Here is a 26,460-nt window from a genome sequence, read left to right on the forward strand (position 1 = left end):
GCAGCTTGTCCTGACCCTTCACTCATGCAGCAAACTAGAATGTGGTGTGGGTGGGGGCGGCGGGCTGAGAAGGTAAGTGGGGGGAGGTGGTCTAGGCTCCTTTGCAGCCCCCGCCCCCTGCACACAGCCTGCCCCTCCCACGAGGTGGAAAATGGGTGGCTTTTGCCTGTTCCTGTGTGCCAGCTACTCGGAGCCCATCAGCATCAGCCCTGGCTGCAAAGACTTATGCGCTAATGATTTCTTGTCCCCAGCGAGCAGGCGTCATTGAATTACTCAGCTGCCTCCCCCTGCAGCTCCCAGGCAAAACCACCCCTGTTAGGTGCTTAATCTAATCCAGGGCTTCGGTGGAGAGGTTCACCAGCCCACTGGACTCTCTCTTTCACCAAAGCTCTTTGGGCCGTACACAGGACAGCTTGCAAATTGAGTCCTAACAATGTGTGGCAATTTGAATCCCAAACCTTCCACCGCCGCCTCACCGTCCCTCCTAGACCCCAAGAGGGATCAATGTGTGACCTAGCACCCTGTGTCTCGCTAGTCCTTCCTCAAAGATGGCTTCTTTCTATGGCAAAAGCGTGGGCAGGTACAGAGCCATGACTTGGACGGGCTTTTTCTGTTAGCTTGAATCTGTTCCCTCTCATCGCTGTCGGTCAGATGTGTTCTTGGGAAGCGGTCATTTGTAGAGAGTCCTCAGGCACAGGCCACATCCTGTATAAATTGCCTTGAAAGAGGCCTTCTCTGCCTCTCCTTTACCTAACCTCTTGGGGACTCCCCCTGTCTTTTTTTTTTTTTAAACAGACTAAACGTTTGAAGCCACGCTGCCATCCAAGAAGACGACATGCTCTCAGCAACTCCCCTGTATGGGAACGTTCACAGCTGGATGAACAGCGAAAGGGTCCGCATGTGTGGAACAAGTGAAGACAGGTGAATGGTCTCCAGGGCCAGCCTGGTGAGGGAAAACTGGTCTCCTCCCCACTCCTGAGCAGAACCCATGCCCAAACCCCGTCACCTTCCCACAGCCAGAGAGGGGCCCAAAAGGTCTGGGCAAGAGAGATCTCCTAGCTGGTGGCCCTTGATTTACAGTTTTAACAGGCAGCCTGGCTCAGCGAAGCATTGCCGCCCTTTAAAAGATTAGCCCCTGAAGCGGCCTTTCAGTGCACTTTCGTCCTTAATTTATTATTTCATATTTATGAAGGAGAATTAATCCCCGTCTATATGCTGCTTTAACTCGAAATGTCAGGAGTGTGGGCCCAGGTGGATGGGCATTCGATGTGCTTTTAAAACAAATAGTTTGCTTAGTAATAAATGAGGAGATGGCTACCCTTTCCTTGGGTACAACCCAAGGTTTCTGGTTGCCCTCGCTGCCATTCCATGTGGCTATTGGCCCACATTCTGATCACTGGACAGCTCAGTTAGACTTTCTAATCAGTAATTCTGGACGGGGTAGAGACAACAGAACAGAAGACGATCGAAGCAGCTTTGGTAATGGTGGAGCTGTCCTCTGCTGCTTGTCAGCGATGTTATCCTGGGGATTTGGAAGTTGGCATAGAACACTTTCTTTATCAATGCTCTCTGATAACAAGTCCTGGGACAGCCAACAGCAGCCTGGCACAGATGTGTAGCTTCCTCTTCTACCTGAAGTAGCTGCCATTTCTCTGATACTCATGTATCTCCACATTGTTTTGATAAAGGCCAGAAATATACCTTCACTATTGCCATGGAAACTAGTCTCATGGATGTGGTCCCTAACTTTGGGGAGAAGTTTTGAAAACCTGCCCTCAGGGTTAATGCAGATGTGGTAGGTGAAGGGCTAGCCTGTAGACTTCTAGTCCACTTGGTCCATGGCCATTTTGCTTAATTTCTGCCCTCCAGGACAGCTCGCAAGGGTTAGCTAGGACAACACTTGGCCTCTGTAGAAAAGGTCATGTGAGAGAAGTGTGCTTAATCTCTGGCTTGCCCACCTCTGGGACATATGTGTTATTCATGTCCCACACATGAAAGGCTTGCCTTTGCTTTGTTCTGCCAGGGTGATATTGAATCACCATTTGGGAGCAACTTTCACTATAGGTCATGGCTGGGAGGGTTAGGAGAGTTCAGAAAAATAAATGAGATTAGTAGAAACTGGTCTGGTCTGGGGAGATAGATGAAAGATATATTCAGCAAGAAATGTTTTCATGAAATTGGTGTGTCCTTTTAAATAGGAAAATTCCTGTGAATGATGGTGACGCTTCAAAAGCCAGGCTGGAACTGAGGGAGGAGAATCCCTTGAATCACAACGTGGTAAGGGATGAATGGCTTCTTTTGATAGAATGGATGGCTGAATATCAGCTATCTGTAATTGACTATGCATTAGTTTATGTACAGTTATATAGTGTGTGCGCACGCGCACACTCGCAGTGTACATTCAGTGTAGGGAGGGGGAGAGCATCAGGACCTCACTGTGTATTGCTTATAACGTGCTCTGCCCCTACAGGTCTTTATTTTATCCCTTATTCACTGGTGGCGGGGGGGGGAGGGTTGTCTTCCATAAACTGCTCTAAGCTGGATAACTTCCCAGCCTTCAAGTAGTTCCCGAGGCTTTACTTTGCCAGTAAAATATGAAACACTGGGCTGTCCTTTCAGACACTAGGGACAGGAAGTCAAAAGATGCAACCACACTTTGACCCCTGGCCCCTTTATTGATTTAGAAATGATAACCTAAAGTTCCCTATACCCGTTGTTCCATGGAAAGTTGTTTCTTGTCCTGTTAAATGATCCCTTTCTGTCTCCCGGAAAAATGAACCCCCCCACCCACCCCCAACCAACCTAACAGGCTCCGCAGGATTCGTCTAAGTCCCTTTCCCTATACGAGGGGAACAGACAATGTTGTTTGTATTTGGTCCTGTCTGTGTCGCAGCGAAGACTTGAGCAAAATAATAAACTGGCTTCTGGTCTGAGTGGGCCTTGCAGTAGTTGCAGGGTACTAGTTGAACAGAATTGAAAAATGAGGCTTCTGAGGGATTTGAATGTGGGGGCGGGTGGCACTTTGGACACAGTGAAGCTGTCTTTAGGCTTTTCTATAAGTGTTGTGGGCGATGTCATGTGACTCAGTGGGTGGCCTTTCTTCGGGACCAGGGCTGCTACTGTGACAGGTGTCCCAAGTAACATGTGTTGTTCTTTTACAAAGGTGGATACCAGTGGAGCCCATAGGATCGATGGCCTGTCAGCACTGAGCATGGACCGCACAGGCCTCATCCGGGAAGGGCTCCGGGTCCCTGGAAACATCGTATATTCTGGCTTGTGTGGACTGGGCTCAGAAAAGGGTCGCGAGGCTGCCTCAAGCTCTCTCGGTGGCCTTGGGTTTTCTTCAGAAAGAAATCCAGAGATGCAATTCAAACCGAATACTCCTGAGACAGTGGAGGCTTCTGCTGTTTCTGGAAAACCCCCAAATGGCTTCAGTGCTATATATAAAACACCGCCTGGAATACAAAAAAGTGCTGTAGCCACAGCGGAAAGCTTGGGTTTGGACAGGCCTGCCAGCGACAAACAGAGCCCTCTTAACATCAACGGTGCTAGTTACCTGCGGCTGCCCTGGGTCAACCCTTACATGGAGGGGGCCACTCCAGCTCTCTACCCTTTCCTCGACTCGCCAAATAAGTATTCACTGAACATGTACAAGGCCTTGCTACCTCAGCAGTCCTACGGCTTGACCCAGCCGCTGTATTCTCCTGTCTGTACCAGTGGGGAGCGCTTCCTGTACCTGCCACCCCCACACTATGTTAACCCCCACATCCCCTCTTCCTTAGCTTCGCCCATGAGACTTTCCACACCTTCAGCCTCGCCAGCCATCCCACCTCTTGTCCACTGCTCAGACAAAAGTCTCCCATGGAAGATGGGTGTCAGCCCTGGGAACCCTGTTGATTCCCATAACTATCCCCACATCCAAAACAGTAAACAGTCCAGGGTGCCCTCTGCCAAGGCAGTCAACAGTGGCCTGCCAGGTGACACAGCTCTCCTGCTGCCCCCTTCACCTCGGCCCTCACCCCGTGTGCACCTCCCTGCTCAGCCCGCTGCAGAGACCTATTCCGAGTTCCACAAGCATTACCCCAGGATCTCCACCTCCCCCTCAGTCACCCTGACAAAGCCATACATGACAGTCAGCAGCGAGTTCCCCACAACCAGACTGTCCAATGGCAAGTACCCCAAGGCCACAGATGGTGATTGTACCCAGTCCATGCCTGGGCATACCCGGAAGACAACGGTTCAAGACAGAAAAGATGGGGGCTCACCACCTCTGTTGGAAAAGCAGACTGTTACCAAAGATGTCACAGATAAACCACTAGACTTGTCTTCTAAAGTGGTGGATGGAGACGCCTCCAAAGCTGACCACATGAAAAAGATGGCTCCCACAGTCCTGGTTCACAGTCGGGCTGCGAGTGGATTAGTGCTCTCCGGAAGTGAGATTCCAAAAGAAACATTATCTCCTCCAGGAAATGGCTGTGCTATCTATAGATCAGAAATCATCAGCACTGCTCCCTCATCCTGGGTGGTTCCCGGGCCAAGTCCTAATGAAGAGAATAATGGCAAGAGCATGTCGCTGAAAAACAAGGCTTTGGACTGGGCAATACCACAACAGAGGAGTTCCTCATGTCCGCGCATGGGTGGCACAGACGCTGTGATCACTAATGTTTCAGGGTCGGTGTCCAGCTCAGGACGCCCAGCCTCTGCATCACCAGCCCCCAATGCCAATGCTAATGCAGATGGCACCAAGACCAGCAGGAGCTCTGTGGATGCCACGCCATCAGTCATTCAGCACGTGGGCCAGCCCCCAACCACGCCTGCCAAGCACAGTGGCAGCACCAGCAGCAAGGGATCCAAAGCCAGCAACCCAGAACCGAGTTTCAAAGCGAGTGAGAATGGCCTCCCGCCAACCTCAATATTTCTGTCTCCAAATGAAGCATTCAGGTCCCCACCAATCCCCTATCCTCGGAGTTACCTCCCTTACCCAGCACCAGAAGGCATCGCTCTAAGTCCCCTCTCTTTACATGGCAAAGGACCTGTGTACCCTCACCCAGTTTTGTTACCCAATGGCAGTCTATTTCCTGGGCACCTTGCCCCTAAGCCTGGCCTGCCCTATGGGCTGCATACAAGCCGGCCAGAGTTTGTGGCCTACCAAGATGCCCTGGGCTTGGGTATGGTACATCCCATGTTGATCCCACACACACCCATGGAGATCACGAAAGAGGAGAAGCCAGAGAGACGGTCCCGCTCCCATGAGAGAACCCGTTATGAGGACCCAACGCTCCGCAGTCGATTTTCTGAGATGTTGGAAGCTAGCAGCACCAAACTACACCCAGAAGTCCCCACTGACAAGAACCTGAACCTGAAGCCAAACCCTAGCTGGAATCAAGGGAAAACTGGGGTCAAAAGTGACAAGCTAGTCTACGTAGACCTTCTCCGAGAAGAAGCAGATTCTAAAACTGATGCTGGGGCATCCAAACCAGGCCTTGTAGCTGAGAATGTGGGCCAGAACACAGAGCCCACCAAGCCCGCTGCTGACCCTGTGATCCAGCAACACCGTGACTTCATCTCCCTCAGAGAGGAGCTGGGTCGCATCAATGACTTCCACGAATCTTATGCTTTCAAACAGGCCCCGAGCCAGCCAGTGTTCAGCTTAGGCAAGGACAGTGTTGCAGTGGGAACCAACAAAGAGAACCTGGGGGTGCCGGTGGCAACTACATTCTTGGAGACAACTCTGGGCAGTGAGGCCCCTGCTGTGACTTTTGGTAAAACCCAAGAGGATCCCAAACCATTTTGTGTGGGCAGTGCCCCACCGAGCTTGGATGTCACCCCCACCTATACCAAAGATGGAACTGATGAGGCAGAATCCAACGATGGCAAAGTTCTGAAACCGAAGCCATCCAAGCTGGCAAAAAGAATTGCTAATTCGGCAGGTTATGTAGGCGACCGATTCAAGTGTGTCACTACCGAACTGTACGCGGATTCCAGTCAGCTCAGCCGAGAGCAGCGGGCATTGCAGGTGAGTCCCCCCCACCCGAATGTCACTAACTTTATCAGTTGTCAGTTTTGTAATGTTCAAAGGGGACTTGGGGGGAACGTGATAGGACAGAGCACCAGGCAGATTTGGTTAATGACACTTAGGATAATTGGAATGTATGAAATGTGTTCAATAAGGGGACGGCAGTACAGTGTAGTAGCGTTAGCAGGTTCATGTGTCTGGATACTTTATTCTGTAGATTATACAAGAACTCGGACTGGAATGCTGATAACAAGTTGTAATTATTATGAAGGATATCTAAAGACTACATGACGTTTACCTAGCAATTGCTTTGATGTCTCTGCCTGTAAGATAACAAATCTATCTAGAAGAAGCATTGCTTAGAATACCTTACTTGATACTTGGTGGAGATGTGTAACAGTCGCATGTCTGTGGGAATCGTGCAGTTTTTTTCACCAAAAAGAAAGAAAAAATTCGCTTAAAGGGATAGAGTATGTATTTAATTTGCTAGTGAATTATAATAGATGTTGTATAGGAATTTCCTTAAGATATTTTACTTTTAATTAAAAGATGAATAAAGCCAAATTGTTTTGCAATGTTAAGAAAAAAATTGGTTTATGCTGATAAAAATGGATGAAGTTATCTAAATGATCCATTGAGTGCCCATTTTAATTACATAGATGGAAGGATTACAAGAGGACAGTATTTTATGTCTACCCGCTGCTTACTGTGAGGTCAGTTCTTCAAATTTTTATTACTAGAATCTTCCATAAACCTTTTGAGTTAAATTTCATTTCCAAATATACAAAGGGAAGTTTGTGGGCCATGGTCGTTTTTATTCATTGTACATTTTGTTTCTTTTCTGTTGTGCTTTTCTTTTGTTTTCTTTGCGTTGTGGTTTTGTTTTGTTTTATTTATAACCTTCAAAAGAGAATGTCTGTCTCTATGCAATCGTGTATGTATGGCTATACATACACATTGCGTCTATATCTATATATACATGACTATGGATAAAGAATGTGTGACTACTCACATAGACACTCTTAAATTTTATCTGTTAAACTTTAAAATATCTGAGTTGTATCTAAAATTGTGGTTGGCTTTGGGCAAGCTTTTCTTTTAAAACACTTTCTTTTATAGTATAAGGCACATGAAATAGCTTTTATGGTAAGATGTTGTTTTTTTCCGTCTCCATTCTCTTTCTAGCGTGCAATGATGCGCTTCTCAGAGTTGGAGATGAAAGAGAGAGAAGGTGGCCACCCAGCAACCAAAGACTCCGAGGTGTGCAAATTCGGCCCAGCCGACTGGGAAAGACTGAAAGGAAGTCAGGACAAAAAACCAAAGTCAGTCACTCTGGAAGAGACCATTGCCGACCAGAACGACAGTGAGAGATGTAAGTAACCCGAGCAGCTGGCTTGTAGTAGTACCATGTCCATGAGAATAGGGTTACCCTCCTTCCAAAGCTTGTGATGGTTAGAGGAAGATTGATTTGTGAGTAATGGCCCAAGGTCCAGTTGGGGATTGCTCTGAGAAAGGGGTTGCTTTGGCCATCAGTGCAGTGATGTTTGCTGCAGGGAATTTGGTGACTCTGGTATTCTTTTATGAGATATCGTGGCTGTTTTCAAAGAAACACCAGGCTTGAAGTCAATACCCTGTAGCAGTAGGAAGTGGGCGGTGAGGGGCGTTGTTTTCTGTAGCAACCGAAATGATACTCGAGCCCTGCCCAGCTCCCACGTCGCAGTCCAATGTGGAATAGAAAGTACTCAGGGTTTTTCCACCTGGGTTTTGTTGAGATGAAGGTTGGTCAAGGCACCAGAAAGATAGGGACCGGTATCTGCTGCATTTGTTCGGGGTCTTTGGGAGTTACCAGCACACCCCAAGTATGGCTTATGTGAAAGATCTCTGCCCAGCCGACAGATGGTGACTCTGGAGGTAAAATGTGGGGGAAAGTATAAGTGCCTTTCTGAGGACGCTGCAGTCTCAACAGTGGGTTCCCTGTTGGGCTGAACTTTACAGGATTGTAAAGGTGTTTGCAACACTTGGTGAAAGTCTTCGGTTTTCTCAAATGTGCGTGCCTAAGCTTTGAGTCCTGCTCTGTCCCAATTAGGATGTCTGGATGATCATGGAGGACAGCAGTTGCAGAAGCCTCGTAGACAAGCCAGTCATTGATGCTGAGTGTTTGAGAGCTGAGAGCCCTGTGCTGTTTGTTGCCCTTGAAGGCCCAGTACAATTCCTCGGGGCCTGTGGAATCTGAAGGTCTCTGGGCCAGGAACATGTGCTTTGGGCTATCTAGAGCGCCATCTTTCCTCCCCTACTCACTCACGTTCATGCTCAAGGTCCAGCAAATGCTCTGGCCAGGCAGACAAAGGTTTGCCGTGAGTTAGTCCTAAAGAAAAATAGTTTCTGTGGCAAGCGAGTGATGCCCTTTCCCAAGGGAGTCTTGATGTGCGTGTGTATGAGGATCCTTACACTCCCCATCACTGATATGTACAGGGCAGTAATGGGTCTGGGCTGCTCTTGAGTGAAGTAGCAAAGAACCTTCCCTCTACTCTGGTGCTCAGAGGGAACACAGCGATCCCATCACCGGCACCTTTTGAGCCTGCAGGTCTTGGCAAGGCCTGCATGAACTGAGAAGGTAGGCAAGGTGCTTCTAGAAGGGACGAGCTACCCACAAGTGGGAGTCCCCTTTGCTCTGAGTCCCTTTGTTCTTAGTGAATGCTGAGAGACATTGGTGAGGTGGGGACTTGAGCAGCTTTCATTCAGTCTTTGGTCCTTTCTTTAATTTGCAAGTAACATAGCCAGGCACAGAGTGGCCACTGCCCTCAGACAAACATTTGAAGCCACCCACCTACCTGCCTGGGAGGTCCACCTCCTTCCCAGTTTGTTTTGATTTGTTTTTTCCCCTTGCTGACCGTAGAGACAAGAAACTGGAGTGGCTTGAGAGGCCCCTCCAGGACTCAAGACAGTTGACTATTTTGGAGCACTAGGACAAGGCTCCTGACACTTGTAAGAGCCAGAAATTGCCACCAAATGCTCTGCAGGTGATGTACAAGAAGCTTGTTTTTCAAGAAGGAAGTATGTTACTATCCTTATACTTGGTGTTTGTGGCTGACTGTCAGGACATCTTAAAAGAACCTGACCCTATTGTGGGAGGACAGGGACGCCTAGATTTCTTCAGCTGTGAATTACTGAGCCATCTTGACCCTCACAGTTCAGGTAGACTTAGGCTGTGCTCCTCATGGATCCCTTTACTTCTCATAGATGTCACAGGCAAGAGCCAAGCTGTTTGAATATGGTTTGGACTCGTGCGCACAGGATTCTAAACTCTACCTGCTCCCAGTTTTTGGTTAGTTGGTTCTTTTGGCTTTTGGGTTTTTTTTTTTTTTGATAGGAGTGTGATACATGAATCTTACCACATGCTGGTCTTCTTAGTCCTCGCTTCCCCTTCTGAGGCAGCCTCTGCTCCTGGTTGAAGGGGGCTCGTGTAAACAAGCGAAGGAACTTGGAGGGGGCCATGGTCAGGCTTTGAATTTGCCCTCTTTGGTATGGTGGCTGAATTCAGCTATTGGAGAAGTTGATCAAATGAGTGAAGCACTTCCCTGTACTCCTGACGACTCGTGGGTAGGAGGTATCAGTGCCGTTTTTGGAGATGGAGTAGGACAAGGAAACATTAGCCTGATCTTGAACATGAGCTACTGTCTCTTTGGTAACATGGACCTGGGACCTGCTAGGTGGTAGCTTGGACAGAAACTGGGGGAAGCCTGAGTCAAGGGGCTTTGTGGGAACTTGTCACTTGGGGAATTTCTCCCCTAGGGCAGCAGCAGCATGCTTTATGAACTACTTTGAGTTTGGAGGAGAGATGCCTTGGCATCAGTCAACCTGGTCTGCTCTGCTGTGGGTGACCGCAGACTGGACTGACATCGAGGACGACCCTCAGAAGTCTTAAACTCTCCCATCTTGTTTAGGGCTTACTGGGCATGGCTGCCACAGTGATGAAGTTGCTTTGTTGCCATGGTGATTTGTAAATGTTGCTATGGTGATGCTTCTGTGAGGTATAGTATGGCAGCGCAGTCGTGATAAACTATGGGATATATGTGCTGCAAGTCATATGACCATGCTATAGGGAGCAAGTGTCAAGCACAGACACACCCTCATCTGCCCACATGGCATGGCCAAGGGACCAGTACAAGCAGTGTGTAGAACCTGGTGGTTAGGGCTTCTGTTGCTTATTCTCATTGGTCCATCACCTTTGCTCTAAGGGGAATCTTTTAGGGAGTGGTTGGACTGGCCCCGTTTGAGGAGGTCCAAGTCAAAGTGTATGGGAATGACATGGAGCTTCCTAATAATGGCAGTTAGGGGTGAATTTGCTTCAGAATTATTGTTAGTTCCTGAAAGATCACCCTGGTGCAGATTTCTGGGGCGTCTCTGAAGGAAATGGGAAGTCATTGCCCTAAGAGGCTTGACGACCGGGAGGAGGGTTGCACCCAGTTTGTAAGGATTTGGAGAACGGTGGGGAAAACAGTTGCTGATGGTGGACTAGTGTCAACCCCGGATTCATCAGTGAGAGTTCTTGATGATTTGGAATGCAGAGAGGACAATAGGCACTGCTTTGGAGTTTTCTCAGGAAAGGCAGAAGGGGACATGCCATAAAGTGATTCACGGCCCCCGATGCTCAGGAATACAGTGGCCAGATGGATGAGGAATGATGGGAAGTTGAAGGAGCCAGTAAGCAACGTGTTCTCCATTCTTCCTGCCAGTTTCCCCGTCAGTGAGTAGTGGATGGTAATGGAGTGAGTGGTAGGGACACCTTTCCTGTGTGTAAGTTTGCCCGAATGGGAAAAATCCCAGAAGACAAGGAGCTAGCAAAAGCCTGCTTTTGTAGGGATGCTCCTGTTGAGAGAGAAACAGACAGGTCATCCTCTTTGGTTGATTCTAGCCCATAAAATAGCCTCTTGGGTGGTTTTACAGGGCAGTTTGGGCAAAGGGTCACATGATTGGAGATAAGCCTCATTTCACTGTTGGAAGTAGTTGGCAGTGAGGCCAAAAATGAAAGCTTCCGTGGAAAACCTCCCCATGAAAGATAGCATAGATAACGGTACGGGCGCCTACATGAGACCTGGGCTTCACTGTAGGGAGAGCCTTGGAGAGACTGATTGGAGTTGGGGGTGGGAGTGTGATACCAGAAAGGGATAAGATGGGGCAGTGCAATCTGGGTTAGTCCCCACACTGAATATGCTGTCTGATAGTGAGTGACTGCATGGCCAGTTGCGACATTACCTTTGTTTTACATCACCTACAAAAGGATGACATAAAGGATGTATACTTTAAATACTGGGCTAAATTCAAGCTGGTTTGCGGATCTTAGCATCCTGCAAAAGTAATTTCTCTGGCCCTTCCCTTTACCCTGAGCAGCCTGAGTTGGTGAAGCCTACCCCTGGAGGGAGAGGCAGCTGGTCATAATGTTCCCGCTTTACAGCCCAGCGTGGCCAAGTTGTAAAGTGGTACTGTTAGTGCCAGAGCAGTTAAGAGGGTCACAGTGGCTAGTACAAGTGAGACCCTGCCAAGTTGAGTGCAGTAGTCCATAGCAGTGTGCCTGTCTTCTGGCTCTTGTCAATCCTTATGGCAGGACATTGCCATCACCCCCTCCTCCTTTGACTGTGTCCTTGAGTTCGATGTACTGAGGACTGCAAGGGTCTATAAAGGTGTACCATCATGAAGAGGAGGAGCAGTTGGGGACATGGGGACATGCCTTAGCTCAGATTGGATCCCACCTTCCATGCCCCAAGGTGCTGCTCACCCTGCTGCTGGCAGCCACTCAATGCTAGATTGCCCTTGAGAGGAGCTGATGAGGCATGAGCAGAGCTGCCGGGGAGTAAGGGTGGAATTGGAAATGGATGGAGCTCAGCCTATGTAGTACACGCTTATTGCATCTACGAATGACTTCTGCAGCCCTACCAAAGCACCAGACCCACGCCCCCAGGAACATGTGGGATCATTTTAGTGGTTCATGGGTGACTGCCGAACCTTATGATGGTCGTTACGTAGTGGTTTTTTGTTTAGAGGATTTATTTTGTGTGTGAGCATACACATGTCACAATGCATATGTGGAGGTCAAAGGAAAATCCTTCCATGTAGGTCCCAGGGATGGAATTCAGTTCCTCAGCTGGGCACTGGGTATTTTACCTGCTGAACCATCTCGCTGGTTCCCGGGAGTGTTTCCGTTTTATTGTGTATTAGAAAAACTGCTGCACCAGAGTCATTGGTGGATCATGTCTAAGCTAGAACAACACTAGCTAGGATATGGTGCTGGTCTGTGGTGATTCAGGAAAAAGGTGGGTGCCTGCTGTTCCTCCTGTCTGGTCTGGTACAGAGAACAGAAGCAGCCCTGGGGGCTGGAGCCAGCGGTTTTCCTAATGCTTGCCTGGCTACAAAAGACCCAGAAAAACTGTGATGGGGTGAGGTCTTGTCTGTAGATGTTTGCATGAGAGAAAGAGTGCAGGTTAGGTGACCTGAGTCCCCGTGGGCTCCCCTATTTTGGACATTAAATGAGAGCAGCTCCTTGATTTAGTGATAGGGATTTCTGTGGGCAGCCATCAGATTGAGCCCTTTGAAGTCGTCTCTGAAGTTGTCCGTGTGCTAAGGAATCCTTGCCTTTGACTATGCTGGCCCCCCACTCCCAGCATCCCTGGGTGTGAAGGGCTCTCTGCCCTCTCTTGCCCATCAAGGTCCTAAGCCTCTTTCAACCCTTGCATCTGCGGTCCTCATTTTTCACCATCTTCTGTCTGTCCGTTAAGTAAACATAGATGTTACCCCTTGGGCAATGACATTTTGGGGTTATTTAGTCTTTTACTGCAACCCTCTCCTCTTCCATATTTCATAATAATGAGTTGAACGAGTACGAAGATTTTTTTTTTAAAGCTTAACCAGACTGGATTGAGAGTGTGGGTATCTCAGGCCCCAATTCCAAAAAAGTTAGACAAGGGGCCTGCCTTGATTTCTGCTGCCTCATTGTGACATACCCCTTCCTCTGGAAGTCCTATTTATGTTGGTCCCGTGTTTCTGATGTGTGAGGATCACCTTGGCCATGGCAGTCTTGCCTATATCCTGCCTCCTTGTGAGGACCTGGACCTTCATTTCTGTGTTTTTTCCCCCCTCCCACAGGCGAGTATAGTACTGGAAACAAACACGATGTCTTTGAAGCCCCAGAGGACAAAGATCTTCCTGCAGAAAAGTATTTCTTGGAGCCGCCACCGCCGCCTCCTGTGAGCGAGCCGCCCACTGACCAGGCGATTGTGGACATGCCACACAGCCCCACCCTCCGGCTAGACAAGAAGCGAAAAGTGTCGGATGACAGCAGCCACACTGAGACCACTGTGGAAGAGCTACCAGAGGACCCTCTGAAAGCCAAGCGGAGACGAATCTCCAAAGGTGAGCTCGGCCAGCTTCCGCTGCCTGCTTGGGAGGCCTGTGCATGCAGCCGCAGAGGGCACGCTGGACGTGTGGTTGTGTGGGGACATGGTGGGGTTATTGCAGCACCTGTCCCCTCTCCCCTCAGACAGCAGGCGGGTGTTAGGTGCAGCCTTACCATTCCCACGCTGCCTCCTGAAGCCCTGGGGAGGCGGCACCCACCTCCCCTCCCTCCAAACCCAGAGGCGGCCAAAGAAAAATACCTGCCCTGCTGAAGCAGAGAGTGGCCACACCCGTCCCTTCCCCCACCCCACTGGTGCTATATAAGACAGTTTGTTCCCTCCCCAGGGGGCTTTTTGATTAATTTGTAGTTATTTCTCCATTAGATGACTGGCCTGAGAGGGAAATGACAAACAGTTCCTCTAACCACTTAGAAGACCCACATTATAGTGAGCTGACCAACCTGAAGGTGTGCATTGAATTAACAGGGCTCCATCCTAAAAAGCAACGGCACTTGCTGCACCTTAGAGAGCGGTGGGAGCAGCAGGTGTCGGCAGCAGACAACAAACCTGGCCGCCAAAGCAGGAAGGAAGTGACCCAGGCCGTTCAGCCTGAGGTCACCTCCCAGGGGAATAACATCACTGAAGAGAAACCTGGCAGGAAAAAGGCAGAGGCCAAAGGCAACAGAGGCTGGTCTGAAGAGTCCCTCAAATCCAGTGACAATGAACAAGGTATGCAGAGGCCACCTCTCAATTGTCCCCTCTCCTCCCAGAGGTCATGCATTCCAAGGGTCTTTGGGGTGAGGGGGAGTCTGAGCCGTCTGAGTTGGCTCTGACTAGGTTGTGGCAGGTGGGGCACTTTTGTGATGTGCTTCCACACCCATTTCCTGTATTCTCTACTCTCCTTCCTACTTCCCAGTCTGTGGCTGGGCAGGAAGGAAAGGCTGGGTGGCCCCACAGCCTTGCCAGCACAGTCCCTCCAGGCTCAAGATGCCGCAGTCATCTGGATTCTGAGCACTGGAGCCCAGTGGGTGGGGGAAGAGTAGGAAGAATCAGTTTCTGTCCTCTTGTCCTGGCCCTTTGAAGAAACTTACCACTTGGCGTTTTGAGGGTTAACCTATTTGCCATTTGAATGTGGGATAATTAAAATATTAATGCTTTGAAAACATAATTGGTATATCTTTAAAAACTGAAGCCGCTCCAGTGATCAGTGCTAACAATGGGCTTTTCTTTCTGCATCGGCTACAACTGTGTAACGCCTGCTTCTTCTCCCCCTCCCCCGCCCGTCACCGCCCCCTCCGTATTTAGGCTTGCCTGTGTTCTCCGGCTCTCCGCCCATGAAGAGCCTTTCATCCACCAATGCAAGTGGCAAAAAGCAGACTCAGCCAAGCTGCACGCCAGCCTCGAGGCTGCCTGCCAAACAGCAGAAAATTAAAGAAAGCCAGAAGACAGATGTGCTGTGCACAGACGAGGAAGAGGATTGCCAGGCTGCCTCCCCGCTGCAGAAATACACCGACAACAGCGAGAAGCCATCCGGGAAGAGACTGTGCAAAACCAAGCACTTGATACCTCAGGAGTCCAGGAGGGGCTTGCCGATCACCGGAGACTACTATGTGGAGAGCACTGACAGCAAGGTATCTTCCGCTCCACTCCCCCTTCGTGCCTGCTTCTCGTGAACTAAGCTCCCATTTTCCTGGACCCTCCTTCCCCCCATCACTCCTGTTGTAGAGGGGCAGGTGTTCTGAATGGTCATGAAGTTTCAAACTAGTAAGAGTGAAACCCCATCCCCAACCCTTCTTTGGCAGTCCCCTCCCTTCCTAAGAAAGAAAAAAGTGTCTTTCTCAATGGGTTTGCCACTCTGGGAAGAGGACAGGGAGAAGCAGTGGGTGTGTCCAAATGGCCACAGCCTTACCTGTACGTGCCTCTCTTGTGACAGATGACTGTGCGAAGATTCAGAAAACGACCTGAGCCCAGTACAGACTATGAATTGTCACCAGCCAAGCAAGACCCAAAGCCCTTTGACCGGTTGCAACAATTGCTACCCGCCTCCCAGACCACACAGCTGCCGCGCTCAAGTTCTCCTCAAGAGACCACCCAGTCTCGCCCCATGCCGCCAGAAGCTCGGAGACTTATTGTCAACAAGAATGCTGGCGAGACCCTCCTGCAGCGGGCTGCCCGGCTGGGCTATGAGGTGAGTGTACTTTGGGGCTCCAGGCTGGGGGCAGTAGCTTCAGGGAAGAATTTAGAGAGCGGAGCCCAGCCCCCTCCACATTGGGAGGTGTTCTGAGGCCCAGCAGGATGTTTGTATTAGTCCCGTTCTGGCTGCTGTCTCTTTGGTGGTTAGGTCTGTGTCGGGGTGAAGAAATAAAGGCCTCAGATGTTCAGTTCCTGCTCAGGCAGGTAGGCTACTCAGACCAGGCTTTTGCTCACTTATTATGTGTGATAGAAAGTCTGACATGGCCCGGGACTTGGCGACTGGGGGGACTTTAATGGTTTCTTTTGGTTTGTGATTAACAAGGATGTAGAGACGTGATTAGCTGTATTTAGGGTGGCTCATGCTATTGCTTGTAGAAAGGTGGTCTTAGGGGTTAGGAAGTGACTGTGGGGAGGGTTAACCTGGACTGTGGGGAAGGCAGCGCTGACTGGGATGATGAATGAGAGGGAAGAATGGCCCGAGAGCTCTGCCCCGAACTCTCTGCTCGCCGCACCTGTCCTCGCTGTTGCCATGACTGAGCACTGCACTTTGTGCTCTGTGTGATCCACAGTAACTCGGTTTACCCTCATCATCTTTGGGCAGATAAATGCCGTTAGGTGCACTTTCTATTGCGGAAAGCTCCAGAGGGACTGAAGAGCTTGGAAAGACAGTGGTCCGTACCGTGCAGTGACTGCAAAGTTGGGTCCTGTGCCGTCACCCCATACTCTTCAAAGCCTTCTGCAGTTCAGAACCTCCTGGAGCTAGCTGGCTCCTTCTATCCCCATGTGCACCCCAGGCACACTTGCCAGCTGAAATTGTGGTGCAATAACCCACAGGGCAAACGCGCTTTTTTTTTAATGCTGACATCAGCCCTCTGGGAGTTGGATGGTGAAAATAAAAAGCAGCTCAGCGAGCTTGGAGGTGTGAAGGAAAGAGGTAGCGATCCATACTGGCCCACAGCAGGCTAGGGCCAGCAGGATTTAGCCAGAACCCCTGCTCCTCACCTTCGTTCTGATACCTTTGCACTTCCCGGTGGGATTAGGCAACCTGCAGAGTGACACAGACCCCACCCTGGGAATTGTGGCTTTGTGCGTGGGAACTCGTGAGGCAAGGATGCTTCTAGGGCGCACTGGTGTTTGTGATTGTATGTGCCATTGTTGGCATCAACAAATCTCTTAAGTCTCTGGGTTATCTCAGAAATGACGAGATGGAAAGATTGGTAATTAGCTCAGTTACCGTGGAGTAAGTACCAGTGGCCGCAGCTTCTTTCCCCACAAACCTAGAAGGACAGGGTGAGGCTGCTCTGCATCCCTTCAGTGCTGTCCTTAGGTCACCAGGGCACACCGAGAGAAGGAGGGCTCCCCAAGGGCAGCAGGCTGCTTTGCCCGTAGACAAACAAGGCTTCTATCCTCGCCTTTGATCTTGGCATCATTCCCTTTGCAAAGAGAGAACCTTTGCGAGGCTCAAGAGACCATGGCTTCTCCAAGGAATGGTTTTTATATAGCCAGTAGGTCTGAAGTCTAGACTAAGGAACACTTTTAAGGCTCTGTTCCTTTGTCCCGGGAAATATTTATCGAACTTCTCCCCCAACATATAGGCGCCTGTCATTTTCAGTCTGTAAATCTCGGTGCCCAGTGTTTTAGCGTTAATGTTAAAGCCTTCCTTCCACTCACTCCGAATCTGGCTTTCCTGGATTTCTTTTGGCAGAATTTAAGATGTTGGATGATAAAGCCATTCAGATGTGGCGATTTCAAGCTTTCTAGATGAAGGACAGTTTCCGTAGTCCCATAAGGGACTGTTTGAGCGCACAGCTATGGGAGAGTTTCCCAGGAGTGAACTTTGACACCGTGTTTCCTGCTTGGCTAAAGATGCCTTGTGCGTAATAAAAGGGCTCTCCCTGTCACCCCAGCCTCATTCTCTTTCAGATAATGTGGATCTAGGGGTTTCCAGCACCCCATCTCTTCAGCTTTGTCTTAACTAGACCACTGATCAGCCAGACACAGTCATGTTGCTTGTGTCCTGCTCTCCCCGGCTAAAATGTCAGTATGCAGCCACATGCTTGTGCATTTAGTGGTAATGATTAGATTTTCTATGAATTAAATAAATCATGTTTTTTAAAAAGTTAATGAGGCATTTAATTAATTAACAATGTCGGCTTTATGGCCTTTATGGTTACATTTTGCGGTTAATGGCATTCGGCTTATGGCCTCTTAACAGAATTGTCCAACAAAAACAGTTTGATTTTGTTTTGGGAATGGGTGGGCTGTCCTTCAAACACACCCATTTCTGATGCAAAAAATAACTGACAAATGTGTTGGACAGGCACACATCTTCACTATTCTCTCTGTTGGGGACAGCAGTTGGCATCTGTAAAGAGGCTATCATTCTCCCAGCTAGGAGAGTGGTGTTGGCTTGTTTGAGCCCAACAGAGGGTCAGCGGAACGCTGATCACAACTGCATCAGAGCCTGCAGCCAGAACTTTTCAGTGGACCTTTTGACTCTCCCTAGCACACCTGGGAGTCTTAACCCCTCTGGACTGCAGTCACCCCAACTGTTAGATGAGAACACTTCCACTCACTCCTTCCTGCTGTTTCCTAGGCTGTGGAGAGTAGTGTAGGACGCGCCCCAGATGAGCAGATCTCAGGCCAAGTGACAGCACTGTGACTGCACCAGAATAGGCTGTGGCAAGTGCCTCACCTAGTGTGTGGTCACTGCTGCCTTGCCTGCCGTCCTCCAGGAAGAGAGAGAATCGACTTAGCCTTGTGCTCTGACTTCTTTCATTTCTGGGTTCCCTCAAATCAGCCCTGTAGTGATGAAGGTTTCCAGGTGAGGGCCATAATTGTCAGAACAAATAAACCCTGGGTTGAGAGGACACCAGGCAGACTGCCGGGATCCACATAAATTGATCTTTGCACAGCAGTCGGTGGTGCTCAGGGCCGATCCCAGAGTCACGTGACAAGGTCTCTTCCTGACTGGGGCACACAACTCATTAGATTGCAGCCGTCCACTCGAGTCTGGCTAGTGAGGGCCTGCTAAAAGAGCAGCGGCTGCATGCGGTATCCTGGATACCGGTGCTCAGGGCAGGTGGCCTGGGAGCTCAGAGGATTGTAGGCTTTCTGGCAGGTTAGGACCTGAAGGAAGAAATGCCTTGCCAAGCATGCCTTCTCCTTTCTTCCCCTTCTTTTCGAAGGGAGCTGCTGTGGCGACCTGAAGCAACAGGACGCACAGATGGTCAGATTTGCCAGCGTGCAGCTTTAGGCTCACAGGGAGGCATCTGGAACATTCTAGTTAGCACCCAAGTGAGTCTTTACCTTTGACTGAACTGTCCTAGAAAGGACATAAGAGTTTTCCCACCTACCTCACATCTGAGTGACCAGAAGGAGCCTTATTTTCTAACAGATGAGCTCCCCCGGTGTCATGAAGGGAGGACCAATGTGAAGTTTCCCCTTCACTGATAGACATATTAGGCTACCCCATCTTGCTTTCCCCCATTCTTAGAAGTTAGTAACCATCTGCTTGGTATGACTTAGAGGAAGATAGTGTAACCTGTTTCCTGGTAACAGATACTGTTCAATGCGTTTGAAAACTTGCTTAATCATGGTAATAAGACATTGAATAAATTACTGCTGTGCTTACTAGGAGTGGTTCATATTAATATTTTAACATACTAAAGAAGTGAGATTAATAAGCGATTTGGATGCAAAGTGTTGACACTGAATGCCTTCTGCAGAGGGGGAGGGGCAGGCTTGTTCTATTTTGTTCTAGTATGTGATCTCTCCGACTCCTGTCATTGACTTAAGTAAATAAAAGTGTAGTGCATTGATTCAGTCTTTAGTAGGATAAAGGGTTAGGAAGGGTGGGTTTGTTAGAGGCCCTGGTGCCCTTGTGTGTGTGTTGTGGTGAAGATGAAACCCAGAATGAAGTCAATGCTGTTCTGCCAGCCCCTAAGTCTCTTTTCCCCACCCGCTCTGTTTGGGGTGTTCGCTTGTTTGGTGGTGTTTTGAGAAAGGGTTTCTCTTTGAAACAGTCCTGGCTAGCCTAGAACTCACAGAGATCCGCCTGCCTCTGCTTCTCCTGAGTGCTGGGATTAAATGCATGTGCCACCACCCCCAAGTTTGTTTGTTTTTAAGAGGAGATTTGCCTTTGTATCCCAGGCTTGCCATCAAGGCTGGCTTCAAACTTAAGTCATCCTCCTGCCTCAGTCCCTTGAGTGTTGGAATTATAGGTACATGCCACCTCGCTTGGCTTCGTGTGATTTCTTGGTGAGGTCTAAGATTTCTGGCAAGAGGCCCGCCTCTCATCCAGGCTCTGCCTCCTGTCTGCACACGCAGCTGCCATCTCCCTGACCCCCTCTGGGTTCAGGATGTCATGAAGCGCTCCCCTTTTGCTTCTTTCTATCTAAACTTGGCTGCTGACTTTCTATAATGCTTCTGTAGAATATAAATGTCACTGTACAGATGTGTGTGCCCTTGGCTTTGTTTGTTGAGACAGGATCTCACTCCATATCCTAGGCTAATCTCAAAACTTGTGTCAGTTCTCTGGCCTCAACCTTCTGAATGTTGTGAATAACAGCTGGGAGCCACCATACCCGGCTTCGAATGAGCCATTTTGGGGTCTCTGCAGCTGAGTTTCTGCATGTTCTCCCAGCACTGAAACAAGTGTTTGGGGGCACACTGACACTGCTTGCATGCCCACAAACATCCTATGGAGGCTTCGGGAATGTGAAAACGCCGTTTGCTTGCAACTGCCCAGCCCTGGGCCACACAGAGCCCTTCACGCTGTTGTGGGCCTTTCAGTAAACATCCAGGCACCACCCAAACCACAGTGGGTTCTCAGGCCTCAGTGTGTAGTCTTAGAACTATGAAGTCTTTCTTATGAGGTGGCTGTGTGGTGATCGAATGGTGTTTCCCGTTCCCTCCCCACAGGAAGTGGTCTTATACTGCCTGGAGAACAAGATCTGTGATGTGAACCATCGTGACAACGCAGGTTACTGTGCCCTGCATGAAGCTTGTGCCAGGGGATGGCTCAACATTGTTCGCCACCTCCTTGAATATGGTGCCGATGTCAACTGCAGTGCCCAGGATGGAACCAGGTCAGCAGTGTGTCTTACATCCTGATAAGCAGACAGTAGCTCTCAGGGAATGCAGAAACGCCAGGGAGAAAAGTGGAGAGTGGATTGTGCCTGCGCTGATTTCCAGTCTAAACTAAGCAGAACAGATTGTTTCTGGCAGGGGGAGATGAAAGCATCCCAGTCTTGACCACTTCCATAGTTCTCCCACAGACTAAAGCCTCCAAGAAGGCCATGGCCCTCCAGAAGAGTCAGGGAGGGGATGGTGCTACCTGAAGGCCATCTGTCCCTCCTTCCACTGGTTCCTTAGTCATCACCTACATGCAGGCCTTAATATCACCTTGTCCTTAATCTAAGTTTGATCAGCAAGACCCAGATCTGACTCAGTACGAGGGGGGCTTTGTTGGGATTCAGGACATGAATAGTTAAAAGGTAACCTGTGGATCTTTCACACTTGTTTGTTTGGGTTTTTGTTGTTTTGTGGTTTTGTTTTTTGGAAACAGGATCTCATTATGTAGTCTTGGCTGTCCTGGAGCTCGATATGTAGACCAGGCTGGCCTTGAACTCAGAGATCTACCTTTGTCTCCTGAGTGTCATGCTTTCCTGGTAGCATTAACTCAGGGGCCTGGGGGTAGTATGTGCCCTCCTGAGAATATGCCACTGCCGGGCCTTGGCTTCTGGGCATACAGTGCTGGAGCAGGACTTGGGGGAGGGGGAAGAGCTGGCTGTTTTTTGTATAATGATTGCCTGTTGCTCTGTGAGATTTTGACCCCTCTGTAAATTACCTTTACATGGTCTGTCTCTACCTTATTTCATTGAAGGCATTTTCATCATAGATTTGAACTCATTAGGCCTAAGGATAAAATAGATATAACTTGAGAACTGGTCCTGACATAGTCCCCTTCACTAGCCCTTTTGAGGGTTAGGCGTCTGTAACACTTGAGTGTTTGACTTTGAGCCAGTCACTATGCCTTGATAATGATACTGCACCCAGGATGCTCACTGTAGGAGGTGTGCATGTATTCCATTTTTTGTGCTTCTAAATCAGACAACTTGGGAGGCAAGCATGCTGTGCACAAGCTTAATGCCCACTGTGTGTCTCTTCCCAGGCCTCTGCATGATGCTGTGGAGAATGACCACTTAGAAATTGTCCGATTGCTTCTTTCCTATGGTGCTGACCCTACTTTGGCCACATACTCAGGTAGAACCATCATGAAAATGACCCACAGTGAACTTATGGAGAAGTTTTTAACAGGTATGATGGAGTTCAGTGAATGATTTTATGTAAAAGTTCGATTCGATTGTGCATGAATTCATCTACAGGCCTAGGTAGTGGGAGAAAATAAATAAGGATAGAGGGTTGTATGTGTAAGGCCATCCTGACTGCCTTATCAATACCTATTCTGGGGAAGGGGGAAAAATGTGTTAGATTGGGCCTGGGTGTCCATGTGTGTGTGCGTGTGTGTGGTGTAGTAGTAGTAGTAGTAGTAGTAGTAGTTAAACACTTAGCATGCGAAGCCCTGGTCTTCTCCAGAGGGGATGGGTTGAAAGGAAGAGATTGAAACTGCATATTTTAGATTTAGGTGTGACTAGGCAGAAAGCAACGGTTTTTTTATGGTGTAATCCTATTGCAGTGAAACCATTTGGTTTCCTCACCGTAATATTTTTAAAGTTTTGGTGGGTTTTTTATTTTGATGTTTGGTTTGGTTTTTGGTTTTTTGAGACAGGGTTTCTCTATTTAACAGAGCTCTGGCTCTCCTGGAACTCACAGATCTGCCTGCCTCTGCCTCCCGAGTGCTGGGATTACAGGCATGCACCACCATGCCTGGCTTTGTTTGCATTTTTTAGTTAGTCAGCTTCATCTTCTACAGACTTTTCACCTAAGTATGGCCCATAGGTTTACACAGCAAGTTAGTGTGAAATTGCCCAAGCTCCCAGGCATGCAGTTTTGAGTCGTGGTGTTTGGTCTCAGGATAAACCCATCTTTTAAGCCCCCGGGGGTTACAAGATCCTGAAAACAGAAGCACAGAGGGTTTTGTGACTGTCAGATGCTTGTGCTTCAGTTCCTTATCAGACACTTGGTGCCAGAGAATTCCTTCAGCTGGCATGATCCTCCATGCCACCTTGAGTTGTACTTACTGGGCGAAGTGGCCCGATGGACTGGAGATAAGATGTGATAACACAATTCTTCCTTGATTTTTACAAGGCTGCAAAGCTTCGCTGTCGTTTTGCTAAGCCAGGATGGCCTGTCCCTCAGCAACTCAGGTTAAATAGTCAAGTACCTCAGAGGGCTTCTGAAAATTGAGAGGTGACTTGCGAGCACACTCACGCTCTAGCCTATCACGAGTTTATAGGGAAACTGCACCCTAACTGGATCGGTGTTTTGTTCTTGTCAGAAAGGATCCCATTGTGTTTAGAATCCTCTTACCTCAGCCTCACGAGTTCTGAAATTATAGTTGTGTGATACCACACTTAACTTGGCAGTATATTTTATCTTCTGTCACCCCTTTTCTCTGCAGACTATTTAAACGACCTACAGGGTCGCAGTGAGGATGATTCCAGTGGCGCTTGGGAGTTCTATGGCAGCTGTGTTTGTGGTAAGCATCACTGTTCATGGTCCAGTGGGGAGTGAGTGGGTGACTTAGAATGTTTCTGGCTGCTCTGGGTGAGGGAAGTGGGACATAGACACTGGAAAAGGAATCGGTTGCTTGGGGTGTGGTGGTTAGCTGATACTCTAGCTAACTGATGTCTCTTTCTCCTTTGCCTTACATTAGAACCAGATGATGAAAGTGGCTATGATGTTTTGGCTAACCCCCCAGGACCAGAAGACCAAGATGAGGAGGAGGATTCCTACAGTGATATGTTTGAGTTTGAGTTTTCTGAAAGCTCCCTCTTGCCGTGTTATAATATCCAAGTGTCCGTCGCTCAGGGGTGAGCATGACTATCTGTGGGACAAACTAGCCAAGCTGCTTTTAAGGCAGTTTGTCCTTTTAGGCAGATGAAGATAGATGAGTGGTGGGTGGCTTCTTAGCTGTCCTTAGACCTTGAATAAGGGTCCAGGTCAGCTTGATTATTTATGTTCAGTGGAGCTTGGGCTTTCCATAACATGGTATAGATTGCCCTCGTGAGAAGGTGTTCAAGTCATTCTTGGGGGCCAATGGGCCTTGAGACCAGGAACTGAAAAGCCGCCATCTTGGATTCTACAGCAGTCAACATTTAAGAAATGAGTCCCTTAGCAGCTGCCACCCCATCCCCCAATAAGTCACCCTAGGGCCTCCCCCAGGCACTTGAGATATAATTGGACTATAGTGATAAACTACCTCCTCACCTAAGAATAGAACAATTATCTAGGACACTTGGAGTCCTTAATGTGTCATCAGATTTGGTTAGATCCCATGTTTTCCCTATGGGTGTGCCATTGCACCTTAATAATCAGTCCTTTGGGGTGCACATGTCAAGAAACTGCTATACTGTGTGTTAGCAAAGATCTTTAATGAATAATGTCCTCCTCAGCTCTGAAGCTAAAAACACGTATGCCATGACAGTGACAGGTTCTAAAGACTATTAAGCACCTTCTCAAAAGTGTCACTACCCCAATAATTGAAGGATGGGGATAAAATTGGGAAAGGGGAGAAGAGCTAGGCTTCTATGTTTAGTAATCTGTTGGTGGGGGTCCTCAGAAAGGTCAAAGAGATTGGGATGCAGGCCTGCTTTTCCTCAGTGAGTACAGAGTCCACTGGAGAAGCATGAAACAAGTGTTAGCCAGAGCCGGGTGAGCAAGACTTTGCCCTTTGTTTCCTTCCGTAGCAGGCAGCGAAACTTGTTCAAATTCTAGCACCTGTTCCCTTTATAAGACCAGATGTGTCCCAAAAGTTCGTAGACTGCGGTTATTCTCCTTACCTTGAAGCCCATGATGGGATGGGATGTGTTGGGACAGGACAGGAGGATGGCTAGAAGACCCCTGGCCCTGGTTAGTACTCACCTGGTCAGGTTACGGAAGGACCTTTCCATTGGACCAAAAATCTAACCCCCATCTCTTTCTATTTTATAGGCCACGAAACTGGCTGCTGCTCTCAGATGTGCTCAAGAAGTTGAAAATGTCCTCCCGGATATTCCGCTGCAATTATCCCAATATGGAAATTGTCACCATTGCAGAAGCAGAGTTTTACCGACAGGTCTCTGCAAGTCTCCTGTTTTCCTGCCCCAAAGACCTGGAAGCCTTCAACTCTGAAAGCAAGGAGCTGTTGGATCTGGTGGAATTCACCAATGAGCTCCAGACTCTGCTGGGCTCCACCGTTGAGTGGCTCCACCCTAGTGACACGGGGGGCCCTGAGGACTACTGGTGAGCCGCTTGCCCTGCCCACCCTCTGTGTACAGTGTGTCATAGTGTTAATCCTTGTGCATATGTGTCATAATATGACGATTTCTGTAAAGAAAGGACACTATTACATATGAAAATATCTCTTCTTTATATAAGAGAAGTTACTCCAGTCAAGAGAACTTAGAAGCCTGTGTTTTCTTTCTAAACTTTAAGTCAGTTTTTATGAAGCTGTTCAAATGTCTTTATTTTTCAGTGCACACATGCTTTGAGATATGTATGTTTGTTTTTACTTGGAACATTTTTCTTTTCTAAGGAGAAAAAAAAGAAAAAAAAAGAAAAAGGCGCCCCATACTTTAACGTGATTTCATACAAAGCTCTGGTGACAGGCCATGACTGTGTCGTGTGGTCAGAACCGTGTGGTTGGTTTGGGGGAGTGGATTGGGTGAAGGCACTTGGTGGCAATGTACTTTTATGTTTTGTTTACAGAGTACCTGCTCATGCCAGGTAAATGCTATTGGATGTAATCCAGTAGTATGTAATATAAATTCAAACCATATCCACACACAACAACTAATTGTATGAAACTTTTGTATCCTAATTTAAAAGCTGTGAAATTACTTTTCACACATCAAACCGGATTGTTTATATGTTTAAACATTTTATGCTCTTATTTAAAGAAGACTTTGAGCTATTTTTTTCTGTACCCTGTAAAATATTGAAAACTAACATAATATGTTGAGGTTGCTTGAAAATGTACATAAAACTAAAATTTTCTGAATTGTGTGTTTATGTTTGAAATCTGTGTTTTAACTTTGTAAGTAAATTCTCTGCCTTTGTATTTATATTTTACAAAAATTTTCTTAAAGGCAATAAACCTGTCGAGGAAAGGAGCAAATTAAAGTACTTTGCATCCTTTGTATTCCTAAAGTGTTACCATTGTCACTGGTTTCCGTTTCCTTTAAATGTTGATGATGGATTCCCTATGGGCAACTTGCAAACAATGTCTTTTCTATGAACCAAAGTAGACTACAGAATTCAGGGGAACTGTGCTGAGAATATGATCTATCATCCCATTCTGAGAGCTGATTCTTAGATCTATCTCTCTGATCCCTCTTTGAGTACTGAGGATCAAACCCAAGGCCTCACACATGCTAAGTAGCTAGCTATACTACCATTGAGCCACACCCCCACTTTTTTGAGACAGTGCTCTCATTTTCAACCAGGGCTCAAATTCAATCCTCCTGCCTCAACCCTCCCGAGTAGCTGGGGTTATAGGCATGTACCAGCATATCTAGCCCTCAGACTTCCATTACTTTTGACCTTTATCCACTGCAGTCCCACACCATTGCCAGCCCTTAGTCCTTTAGGACAGCTTTTCCCTGAAATGCTATATTTACTGTCACTTCTCTTCCTCTAGGCCCCTTTTTGCTCTATTGCTCTGTTTAAAAGCCTGATCAGCAAGACTTGCACTTTCAA

General features: G+C 48.2%; 1 protein-coding gene across 10 annotated transcripts in view; it reads left to right on the forward strand.

Moving 5' to 3' along the window:
- The window catches only part of Bcor (BCL6 corepressor), a 123,161-nt gene extending 97,277 nt beyond the window's left edge, over nt 1-25,884 (forward strand). For 6 of the 10 annotated variants that reach the window (XM_021233237.2, XM_013120877.3, XM_013120875.3 and 3 more), the window contains exons 2-15: nt 796-921; nt 2,199-2,277; nt 3,164-6,016; nt 6,676-6,729; nt 7,202-7,388; nt 13,157-13,423; nt 13,789-14,133; nt 14,710-15,035; nt 15,338-15,592; nt 20,521-20,687; nt 21,773-21,918; nt 23,183-23,260; nt 23,438-23,594; nt 24,715-25,884. In XM_021233237.2, the coding sequence (XP_021088896.1) occupies nt 836-921; nt 2,199-2,277; nt 3,164-6,016; nt 6,676-6,729; nt 7,202-7,388; nt 13,157-13,423; nt 13,789-14,133; nt 14,710-15,035; nt 15,338-15,592; nt 20,521-20,687; nt 21,773-21,918; nt 23,183-23,260; nt 23,438-23,594; nt 24,715-25,009 (5,295 nt within the window). In that variant the 5' untranslated portion in view covers nt 796-835 and the 3' untranslated portion in view covers nt 25,010-25,884. Of the gene's footprint in view, nt 1-795; nt 947-2,198; nt 2,278-3,163; nt 6,017-6,675; nt 6,730-7,201; nt 7,389-13,156; nt 13,424-13,788; nt 14,134-14,709; nt 15,036-15,337; nt 15,593-20,520; nt 20,688-21,772; nt 21,919-23,182; nt 23,261-23,437; nt 23,595-24,714 lie in introns of those variants that run through there. The other 4 variants (XM_005080565.4, XM_021233241.2, XM_005080564.4 and 1 more) reach the window with 4 other exon arrangements.
- The last annotated feature ends 576 nt before the right edge of the window (nt 25,885-26,460 follow it).

Source organism: Mesocricetus auratus, unplaced genomic scaffold (assembly GCF_017639785.1).
Source record: "Mesocricetus auratus isolate SY011 unplaced genomic scaffold, BCM_Maur_2.0 Super-Scaffold_100033, whole genome shotgun sequence".
NCBI lineage: Eukaryota > Metazoa > Chordata > Mammalia > Rodentia > Cricetidae > Mesocricetus > Mesocricetus auratus.